Source organism: Triturus cristatus, chromosome 4_2, assembly GCF_964204655.1.
Source record: "Triturus cristatus chromosome 4_2, aTriCri1.1, whole genome shotgun sequence".
Classification (NCBI taxonomy): Eukaryota; Metazoa; Chordata; class Amphibia; order Caudata; family Salamandridae; genus Triturus; species Triturus cristatus.
The window spans coordinates 480442378-480454407 of record NC_140586.1 but is presented as its reverse complement, the minus strand read 5'-3'; the positions used below and the strand labels follow the sequence as shown (position 1 = coordinate 480454407).

Sequence of the window (12030 nt, the reverse complement as noted above, 5' to 3'; positions counted from 1 at the left end):
CCTTTCTGACAAACATTTCATTTTTTTATAGCGCTACTCATAATTTACTCACATTCAGTTCTATGATCTGTATGGTACACGTTCTTTGTAGCAGGCACATTAACCCTCTGCACTGTGTGGGTGGCAGGGGTGCCCATGTGAGTGCACGGTGAGCAATGAGACAGTGTGAGAGTAGGGTAAGAGGAGTGACAGCATGGTGAGTGAGGTTACCATATGAATTTGGTTGCGGCTGTAAGTGCAGAGTGAAAGGAATGAATGCATGGTTAGTGATGGGCTTGTTTGAGTGAGATTGCAGATTGATCAGTGAGGGGGTCAGGTGAGTGAAGTGTCACATGAGTGCACGTGAGTTGTGTGCTCGCGTGACTGCAGGGTGAGGGAGAGGATGAACAGCACAAGTGCATTGTGGGTGCAGAGTAATCACTGTGAGTGCAGGGTGAGCGGGTGAATGGTGTGAGTGCATGGTGATCAGTGTGAGTGCATTGTGATCACTGTGAGTGCAGGGTGAGTGTGAAAGTGAAGTATGAGAATGAGGAGTGAGTTGTCTGAATGTCGGGTGCTTTCCCAGACACCTGAAGTAACTCAGCATGTGATTGACGGCGGCATAGTGTTTCAGATATAAGATAAACTATTGCTATTATGGCATTAATCAGGGATCGAGGGTGGAGGAAATAATGTGCTGATCCTGCAACAAACTTTCACTCTTATGCTTAGGGTTGGCAGCTCATTATTTTGATGACCCAGACAGTACAAAAATAAACAGCCACCTAAAGCCGTATTTTCAGCACTTCAAATTTCAAAGCTTTATTCGATTATTAAAAAACAATCATAAAAGCATACATTGTTAAAATACAGAATAAAATACAGAACATACATCAGATATTACAGTAAACGAAGCAGCTTAAATGGCATCAAGTATGTCGGCCAGACAATCTAATGTTTATAGAAAAACCACGGTTAGAACACCAGGCTTTTCCTATGGGAGACAGCTTTTAATATAAAGGTAGCGGTAAAAAAACAAATGTCCAACATATCAAGTCCAAATAACAGTATCATCGCTTGGGCAGTAGTGAACTCAAAGTATTTCTTAAAAACAGGTTTGAGATAGTAAAGACGAAGATGCAGATAAAAAGGGCAAATAAGCATAAAGTGCAATGTGCTTTGCTTAGTGGAGCCGTCACAAGGGCAAAGTGTTGGGCTATAAATTTTCATCTGTGGAAAGGCCACCAGGTTATGGGCAATGCCTAATCTCAACCTAGTGAGAACAAACTGGTGAGATTGTTTGGTAATGGCTTTTAAATACATAGGCAAGCCCGAGACAACCGACATGTTAGAGTGGTAAAAAACATGGGTTGACGAGAGGCTACACTGAACACTACGCAGGTTAGATTTGGTCCCTAGAAACACGTTTTTAAGCTCCTTTTTAGGTATAGTGACAGCGCTCAGGGGCTCATCAAAAATGTCAAGATTAAAAATGTCACTGTAGGAAGAGGAAACTTAATTTAACCAGGGGATCTTACGGACATTATCCAACCGAAGACAGTCTAAAATGATTTGCCTGGTAAATCCTGTCTCATCCTTAGCCCAAATTGACCTCCAAGCCATAAGAGGTCTCAATCCCGTTAGATCTGTAAGATAATCAAGGCCCACCTCTCTATGACTTAGTTCAGTAGATGCCGAGGAGGGAAGGCAAAGGAGTCTTTTAAGGAACTGGTTCTCTGTAACTTGTAGATCCCTGTGTTTACAGTAGCCCCATATACCTGAACCGTATAAGGCAATAGATACACATCTATGCCTATAGATGTTTAACATGTCAGGGATGCGACGACTGCCTAATTTGAATGCAAAGCGGAATACTCGAGAGGAGCTTTTGCCCATCTTGGCATTCACATTTAAAATCTCAGGTGCCCAAGTTCCTCTATTATTAAAAGTTATGCCAAGATAACAGAATTTATCCACTACCTCAATTCTATGATTATTAAAATGAAATGGTTTAGAACGTTTCATCTGTTTCCCGCAGGCCATAATGAAGGTCTTAGAGTTATTTATTTTTAGTTTTCTCCCCTTGATAAAGTCGTAAAAATAATTCATAAGGTTTTGGAGTCCATTCGGAGTACGCGAGAGTAGAACCGTGTCATCTGCATATAGCAGGACCGGGACAGGGTGACCACCAACCTGTGGGGAATCTGCACGTACCCTCTTCAATTCGGACTCCATGGAGTTTATAAAAAGGGAGAAAAGCAACGGGGCCAACACACAGCCTTGCCTTATGCCTGATTTGACCCTGATTTTCCTGGTACATTCCCCGGCCTGGCCAAAGCGGATCTGGGCTGATAGCTAATTATAAAGTCTGGCCAGGAAATATATTATTGCTGGGGGGGCTCCCATTCCCAATATAGTGGACCATAACAAAGTATGATCCACTAGGTCAAAGGCACTTGAGAGGTCAGCGAAACAGAGAAATAAAGAGCCCTGTTTCGCTTTAGTGTATTTCCCGATGATAAGATCGAGATTAATACACTGCTCTGTTGTCCCGAAACCCTTATGGAAGCCATATTGAGATTCAGCTAGAATTTTATTTTCCTCCGCCCATTCCTCCAGTCGCACCAGTAGGACCCTGCTCATAATCTTGAGTGAGGAATCCAGAAGGGAGATAGGGCGGTAGTTCTTAGCCTCTCCTATATCTCCCTTCTTATAGATCGGTAGAATTATGGATTCACTCCAGGTGGATGGTGTACTATCCCTAACTGATGCGTTGAACACCTGGGTCAGGAGCGGGCTCCAAAGTGCCGGGTTGGATTTATACAGGTCAACCGGGACCTCATCTGGTCCCGGTGCCTTCCCCCCCTTTGCTCTGGCTGATGGCCATTTCCACCTCTTGAAGGGTAATACCCAGGGATAGCTTAGGTTCATACAGGGCGGTAGAAAGGCTAGCACAGTCCTCCCTAGCCGAGTCAAAGATTTCTGTAAAATATAATACCCAATTATCTTCGCTAACCTGTGCTGATAATATAGGGAATTCTTCCTTTACAAGAAAAGGGCTATTGACCGTATTCCAAAAGAGCTTACTGTCACGCAATACTGCTGCTTTAGTCAAATCGTCCCAGGCAAGCTCCCTTAGCTCTTGTTTTCTACGTGTTAGGTGCTTTTTGTATAACAGCCTGAGGTATATAATGGCCTCCCTGTCTCTGGGTTGTTTAGAAAGTGCCCGCTTAAGTTCTTGGAGGGATTTGGTACACGCATTATCAAACCAACCGGTAGCTGCCTTCTTCGTTAAGCCTTTGGTGATGGTGAGGGATCTTTTTATGATGGTACCCAATTCCACAAAATCAGCTATAATGCACTGGGGGGAAGCCTCTGAGTCCAAACATTTGAGTATCGCTACAGACCCCATTTCTACAATTTTATGCTGCAGCTTCTCTGAATTATCCACACGCCATTTGATACGAATACCATTCTGCCTACAGGGGGTTAAGTCTTCTACTATCATACGCTGGATGTTAACCGGAAACCCCCAAATAGAAATCGACATGGTGATGGCATTATGGTCGCTACTTCCAAAATCTACAACAATAGGAACCATACAAAATGGAACAATATGAACAGAAACTAATAAATGGTCAATAACAGAAGCCAAGTTAATTCCTACAAAAGTCGGTACAGGGTTACCCTCATGGTCTGCAGCCGGGGAATGTATCAATAGATCCAGTTTAAGCATAAAGGAGTTGAGGGAGTCGCCTTATGGTGAGTGTATAAAATGTGCCCGGTTTTCCCCATTATCCCTGTCGTACCCGCAAACTTTGGTGAAAGAGTGGGGGCAAGTACGAATATTAAAATCCCCTCCCCAGATGATATCAAGAGGTTTGTGGATGCCTTTGCAGATGTTTCTCACTGCTACATCCAACTCATCCAAAACTGAGGTATTTGTAGCATCAAACAAATTGTTATAGTGGTTAATCAGCAGGGTTACATGGCCCCTTTTGTGTTCCATGCTTAAAATTTGCGAGTGAAAACCCACAGTCTGGTGCGATTTCAAATGAACAGGGAGGTTCACAGAAAGTAGAGTTACTAGCCCCCCTTTAGCCCTGCCCATATTGGATCTTTGTGCCGGGTTGTTATATGACACAAATCCATCAAGGATGATATCAGTTGTTACCCAGGTCTCTTGTAAACATAAGACATCAAACTGGGAAAGAATTTCGCTCCAGCCCAAGGACGAATTTTGCCGGCTCCAGCCAGCAATATTCCAGCTAGCAAATTTGAAGCCGGGGCTACATGGAGCTAGTTCAATAACCTCCGGAATACTAGTAAATCCCAGTGATGGCCTGATAACAACAGGGGAGACCGTAGATACAAGAAGGTGGGGTGGGGCAGAGGGGTCAACTCCCTGGGATGGTAAATGTGCAGGGGTAGGGGTGAGGGGCATTACGGGGGCTGGATCGATAGATATACTTTTACCCATAACTGCTATTAAACTATTACCAGTAGCAGGGGGGATGCAAAAAGGGAAATATAATGTGGATAGTCAGTCTACTCCATCTAAACCGTTAAGACAATTAAATAGGTTAAAATCACAGAAAGGAGTCTCTGGAGACAACAGGGCCGGTCTTGCTTCATACCCACGGAATCGACCCCTCCGCTCAACCCTCGTCCAATTATCTCGGCCTTGATCATGGTGCAAGTGGATAGGGGTAAAGAAAAAAGACACTGACAGCGTCTGGATGGTGGAATCGAAGGATCTATTAAACCCGGCACATATGTGCGAGACTGTTCTGGGGTCCCTAAAGCTCACCATGATACAGTCCCCGATTATAGTCTTTCTAGTTTTACCCAGCCAAGGTACCCTTCTAACCAAGATGATTTCATTATGAAGGTGGGCCAGGAGGGGTCTATTCCAGTTCAGCCATTTAATGACTTTATTTTTAAGAGATTGAAAATTCTCGGCTTCTCCAACTTCTAAGGGAGGAACACCGGCCAGGACTACCATGAAGCGGTTAGCTTCAGGGGGCAGGTTAGGCCTACATGGTCTAGGGACAATCTTATCAGGGGGTGGGGAAGCTATGTGGCCATTAGTTGTGGCCCCGTTAGTAGTGGTCATAGATTGAACTGGACAAGCAGGTAGCAAAGGGGGAATGTTAGAGTTGCTATTTTGAATCGGGGCTAGATTGCCCGTTTGGGGACGCAAAGGGGGAGCGGCATCATTCACTAAGGAGGGGCCTAGATTACCTAGGTTAGTAAGAGTGATTTGGGGGTTTGAAGAAGTATTGGACTTGGGGGATCTAGTAGCTAATATAGCAGCAGAGGTTTTCTCAATGTTGGTAAGACGGAGTTCTATGCGTTCCAATTTAGACTCTAGGGGGAATAAAAGGGATTTGAAGAGGGCTCCCAAAGTTTCTAAAGAGAGGTCCAAACTAGGTATGTGTTGAGAAAGGCCTGATGTGGGGTTGGTGGTATCATGTTTATGTTTGGCTGGTTTAGATTTGCCACCAGGTTTCGAGTTATACGGCCTTTTACATTTAGTTGCGACCCCTTCAATAACTCCATTTAGTATAGTATCACAAGTGACAACGGAGTCTGAGGGAGTGGGCACATTAGTATCAAGGACCATATCAATTTCTGGGAGAATTTCGTTAACCAAAATATCCAGATCAAGTGACGCCAAGTTGGTCACAGTAGATGTTGAAAAAGGGCCCATCGCAGCATTGTTAGTAGACTCTGTAGGTCGTTCGGGGGTTTTAGCATTAGCCAAAGTACCAAGGGAAGATCTTTTGAAGGCCGATAATTCCTTTGATAAACGCTTCTCGAACGTTTATTTCAGTGTCAATGAGGGTATTAGCTCTAATCAAAAATTTCTCCATACCTCCAGAAATGGCCGCTCCAGCTAGGGATGACTTGCTCCTGGTTTCACGACAAGACATCTCCCCACGCTAGAGATAGCAAAATGTAGCAAAATGTAGCAGCAGAAGCAAGAGGGGGGGCCTGGACCGGACAAGATCGGTCACGAACGGGCCCGCCCTTGGCCCGGGCTTCGCCCGGCGACGCTCCCGCGCGCTCCCGCGCAGCGGGATGCTGTATCCAATAAGTAGGGAGGATTACGAGCTGTGGGCGGAGCAACAGGGAGAGCGGACCAGGTGATGTCTCTAGGTCAGGCAGGGGCTCCTGGGAGATGGAGTCCCTGCAACGCTCGCAGCCCTGATGCAAGCTTCCTGTAGGAGCCCACGGAACTCGGCTCCTTCTAGCCGTCCAAAGTGCCTCTGCCCCAGATCACGAAGCAGCACCCGCAGAGCGGGTGCTGCGAGGTCGGCAGGAAAGATGCAGAGAAATACAGCCACAGCCTCACAGGACCAAGTCTTCAAAGAAACACCCACGCAGGGAGTGCAGGCAGGCGGTAGAAAACCCCTCAGGTGGGCTGTGGGCGGAGCAATAGGGAGAGTGGACCAGGTGATGTCTCTAGGTCAGGCAGGGGCTCCTGGGAGATGGAGTCCCTGCAACGCTCGCAGCCCTGATGCAAGCTTCCTGTAGGAGCCCACGGAACTCGGCTCCTTCTAGCCGTCCAAAGTGCCTCTGCCCCAGATCACGACGCAGCACCCGCAGAGCGGGTGCTGCGAGGTCGGCAGGAAAGATGCAGAGAAATACAGCCACAGCCTCACAGGACCAAGTCTTCAAAGAAACACCCACGCAGGGAGTGCAGGCAGGCGGTAGAAAACCCCTCAGGTGGGCTGTGGGCGGAGCAACAGGGAGAGCGGACCAGGTGATGTCTCTAGGTCAGGCAGGGGCTCCTGGGAGATGGAGTCCCTGCAACGTTCACAGCCCTGATGCAAGCTTCCTGTAGGAGCCCACGGAACTCGGCTCCTTCTAGCCGTCCAAAGTGCCTCTGCCCCAGATCACGAAGCAGCACCCGCGGAGCGGGTGCTGCGAGGTCGGCAGGAAAGATGCAGAGAAATACAGCCACAGCCTCACAGGACCAAGTCTTCAAAGAAACACCCACTTATCTGTGCATACTTCGAACAGCAAATATAAATAGAAAGCACTTATAATTGTGTTCTATGGCTGCCTGAATGATACATGACAGATAAGGGAACAAAGACAGAAAAGTCACATTACAAATGAATACATACTTTTTTTATTTATAACCCTATTTAGTGTCAAGACGAGGTCTTTGCAAGCTCTTTAAACAACACATGGCTGACATTTTTCTTTTGGCAACCCTACTTCATATTCCTTTTAATGAAATGCATTTGCACACTACTGCAGTAAATGTAAAATTCAAATGTAAGGAATAGGCGGAGTGGGGGTCCAGAGGGTACTGGAATCAGAAAAAAATAGTAAATCTCGGTAACCAGTTTACAAAGGTATGTAAATATGCAAATGGTCTTTAAAGACCTGTTAAAAACTCGGGCGTGCCGGAGATAAGACTCCAGACACTGCCCAGCCGAGTCCACAGCACAGCAGTTCGAGCTGCAGCAGCCCGGGCTAAGACACACAACAGGGGGGCTGAAGCACCATTAGCCCTATGGGCGTTGTGCGCCTGCCTAGACAGGTCCCTAGCGGGCTCCATTTTTGCCCTCACCCTCAGGGTGAAAAAACAAGAATCTTAACTCTGCTGCAGTATCACCCTTCACTGCCTTTTATGTGACTACAAAGAGACTCGTTATAGTTCTTTCGGTCTCATCGTGTCAGAACTGAAGAATTTGCAAAGTTATATACAACGAAGGCGAAGTTGATGCTTGTTTATCAAATGCAAATACGAACCATTGACAAAGCCAACTGTCCTGGCTGGTTGTAGGTGCAATGTTACTTGTTGTATCAGAGAGATCAGAATCTAGTGGACGTTTTAAGGTAGTGCAGAGGGTTAATATGCCTGCTGCAAAGATGGTGACATATATACTAAAATGCATGTCACCTGGTGCGTTGAAGGCCTCCGATTCGGTTCAGACTGTAATTGCTTGAGTGTGTGTGAATCAGTCAATCCCCCCTATCCAACCTTACCTCTACTAAATATACTTTAATTATATATAAATTAACAATGACAGAATCAGCGGAGTCGTATGCGGGATTCCAACACTGATTTCTATCCCCATATTCTTGGGTGAATTCTTTGGCTGAAATGTGTCAATAAACTCAAAACATCTTTCTAAACATTATAAAGCTACTATAGTTTAACAAAGGTTGAAACGAGTTTACAGTATCCATTGTGAATCTTAAGTGTGCCAAAAGTATCTATTCTGGTTACTTTGAAGAAGTTAAACATGTTGTGGTAGAATTAAAAAGCGCCTCTTTTTTCAGATAATACCATTTTGTAGGTCAGAATATTACAAATTTAAAAGAAAAACAGAACAATGTAAAGAAATAGAATACTGTGCTATTAATATCTTAAGTTGAGTGAATAGTTGGATAGCCCTTTCCACTCCATCCCTCCTGGGGCTGCTCTAACAGTCTCATATTGTTTTAAGAAATCCAAATGTTTGCTTAATTTTGCAGCTGCAAGGCAGTGTATACTTAAGGACACCTTCCTGTTTCGCTGCACTTTTGTATGTTTGTTATGAGCAAAATTAGCTCACGTTAAAGTTCTATGTACGGCTCGCTCATACACGTACTAACATTGTTTTGGGGTGCTAATGCTTCTTTTATTCTTCTTTAGATAAAGATACAGATATTACTGTGAAGGACCACTCACATGGCTTGTGTCTGCGGGATACACTGAGTATTGCGTCTACGGACTCCTTTGTCTCGGCCGCAGAGGTAGGAACGCTGATAAAAAGTGAACAGTGTGGTTTTAATCAAAACGTTGAAATTTATAATGATTAACCAATACATCTTAGTACAAGAATTTATCTCCTGCAAAGATGTTCTGAGTGCCATGGACAAAATAATGCAAGACTACTGTACATGAAATTACCAATTGCGTGGGGGTTTCGATTTTTCCTGGATGAGGCATGTTAACACCTCACTATGGATTACTTGGTGAAATGTAAACAGGGTAAAAATGTGAGGTCGGTGTCGCATTTGTGCATAATTTGTAATCCTGATTTTGACGCCATCTCCTCCACTTGGGATTTCCAGGGCATTCAGCATAAGGCCCTTTCCGCAGTGCTAATCACTGAGCTTCTGAGGTAGATCACTGGACTAAATATATGGACTGCAGCATTCCTTGTAACCAGGGGTGGTTCCTCCTCTGGGGCCTAAGAGCTTTGCCCTACCAGCGGAGGCGCCTGGGCATAATTAAAAATAAATTATTCCTATTCAAGAACCACTGGTTCTGTAGCTGATCCGTGTGTTAGGCAGGCCCAGTTCTAGGAATTTTGATCTGGATGGGCAAAGGGTTTGTTTGGGTGGGCCAATGTGGGTCCAATTTTTGTAAATTCTGTAATCCCAAGATTGACATCATATCTTCTTCCAAACAAGCATACAGAGCATCTAGAGAGTTATTTTAGGGTAGCAGCTGATGCCTATACTCAACAGCTCAACTCTTATAATTTCCAGCAGGTAGGCTTGAGGACCAGCACTAGGATTCTAAGCAGATTGAAATAGCAGTTTAATGTTAAGGAGGTACGTATTACCACACCTGAGCCTCGACATTACGCACTAGGAAGACAGGCACTGAAAGTTTCATCCGGGCTAGAGCCTGAAGCTTGGCTCTGGCTCAGCTTGAGGTCCTGTTGGAAATTCAAGCACATAATGAGCCGAATTCTGCGTGCCACCCTCAATCTCGTCAGGATGTGGCATTACAGCGATAGCTTCAAACTTTGAAACTGAACAAGCTAGGTTTGAGTCATGGCGTTGGCTCAACATCCTTTAATTCTGGGCAAATCTCAAGTGCCTAAAAGAAATGAATATGACCTAGTGTAATTGTGGGACTTGGCCCTTTTTGGCTAAAGTTCCCTAAACTTTTTGCTTTTCCACTAGAACCTTTTTCTGACATCGGTTGCCAACTTAGATGTTTTGGACACTTTGCTACTGCTAAACAGTGTAAAAGTGCAAGTGCTCCCTGCGTACAATGTAATGGTAATTGGTTGTCCATAATTGGTATGTTGTATTACAAGTGAAGTCCCTAGTAAAATGCACTATGTGCGCCAGGGCTAGTAATGCAAATGCTACTTGTGGGCCTGCAGCACTTATTGTGCCACCCACTCAAGTAGCCTTAAAACGCGAACTCAGGCCTGCCATTGCAGGGCCTGCGCACAGTTTGTGAAACTGCTATGTTGTTCTGTCAAGTGTAGTCACTTGCCAGACCTTACCCTTCCCTTTCTGTGCACCTAAGACACCCCTATGGTAGGTCCATGGTCCCCCTGGACAGAGTGTAGTGCTTGTGAAAGGTAGGACATGTACTAAGTTGTGTGTCATAGCCTGACAGTGAAATAATCACCATTTCATTATTCACTGTTGAAAGGCCATCTTGCCCATTAGAATACAATGGGAAGGCTGTGTAATAGGTTTTCCAGCCTATCTTCCCAGAGGCTTAAGATGGAAAGGTGAAGTTTAGTATGCCTGAACTCACCCTGCATTAACACATCTTTTTATGAAGATGATTGTTGCATTATGTGTTTGTAAGCCACTCTTTCAGAAGTGGCTGGGTTTTTGTGCTTTAAACATTTCTGTGTGTCTCTGCCTGGTTGTGGATTGACTGGCTAGATTTGAAAGCGATAGGATCTGGGGAATGTCTTGACCCAGGGGAGGAGATGAGACCGCACAGGCTGACCTGCATCCGGAGTGTAGGGGGAAGAGAAGCCCCTAGAAGTGAAGAGGCCTGGGATAGTGCTATAAAACAAGTGTCCCATCTCTTGCTGAGTGATTGAGAATCCAGAACCCCACTAATCAAAGGAAGAAGGTGTCACTGGTAGGGAGGCACCCAGAACTGGTTTGAGCAGGGTTCAGTGCCCCCTGTAACACAAAGACTTCAAAGCCATTGATGGGTATAACTATGTGAGCTGAAGCCCCTGAACTTTGGAGAATGGCTTGATCAACTGTGAACAAGACTGGAGCTACTTCGTGGTCAAGAGGACTTTTGCCAAGGAAGTAACAACTGAAGAGACTGATGGATAGGACTGCTCTTGCTGTGTGATCTGGGGCTGGCCTGTAGTTTGCTGTTTCAACCAAGGAAAGGCTAAAGGGATTTTGCTGTGTGCTGTCCCCCTGCTTGAAGGACATTGCAGTGTGCTGTGTCCTGAAGTAACTGTCCCCAAGGGCCTAAGGTGAGCTGTCTCCCTGTTCGGAAACACAGGAACACAAAGGTTTCCATAGAAGACTCTCGGAGACGCTGTGTGTGTGCTCTGTCTAGCCTGAGACCTTTGGAATTTGTGCCCTGTGAGCTTGGGCATGTGGAGTTCCAAACGAGACTCAGCCACGCAGTGTGCGTGTGCTTGGTGCAACCTGAGTCCTTCGAGAGGATCATCCCGTGAACGTGTGCACCGGGAAGCCAAGTAAGTCTCAGCGATGTGGTGTGCGTGTGCTTGGTGCAGCCTGAGACTTTTGTGTGGATTGGCCTGTGATCATGCACACCAATAGGGCAAGGGTGTCTCAGCGACGCTGTGTGCATGTGCTGTTTGCAGCCTGAGACCCTCGCCAGAGGTGCCCTGTGATCGGGGGCACCCGAAGATCAAGCGTGTCTCGAGCGATGCTGTGTGCGTGTGCTTTCTACCGCCGGAGACCTGCGCAAGTTGTGCCCTGTGATCGTGGGTACCAGAAGATAAGTGTGTCTCAGTGATGATGCATGCATGTGTCGTGTGCAGCCTGAGACCCTCGTGAGGAATTGTCTGGTTATCGTGCACCCAGAGTCCAGTGAGTCTCATTGACTCTGAGTGCGGGTGTGGTGTGCAGCCTGGGATCTTCCCATTGCCCGGAAATTCAGAGAGATTGCATCGGAGGCCCAAGTCGCTGGACGAGGAGAGGAGAGTCAGTTTGCGCCCCCCAGATAACGTGTGTCGACTCCTGGGGCGGAGCGGTGGCTCGGAGGGAGACGCTCTTGGCCTTTTTCTCTTTCCTGCAGCATGAGCCTCTGCTTCGGATCACGGCCTGTGTGCCAAGGGAGTGGCA

The 12030-nt window shown here is 46.1% G+C and overlaps 1 protein-coding gene across 4 annotated transcripts in view; it reads left to right on the top strand.

Moving 5' to 3' along the window:
* MIGA1 (mitoguardin 1) overlaps positions 1 to 12030 on the top strand; it is a 738294-nt gene that overhangs the window by 374097 nt on the left and 352167 nt on the right. For all 4 annotated transcript variants that reach the window (XM_085600123.1, XM_085600124.1, XM_085600121.1 and 1 more), the window contains one exon: positions 8639 to 8739. In XM_085600123.1, coding sequence (XP_085456249.1) covers positions 8639 to 8739 — 101 coding nt within the window. The remainder of the gene's footprint in view (positions 1 to 8638; positions 8740 to 12030) is intronic.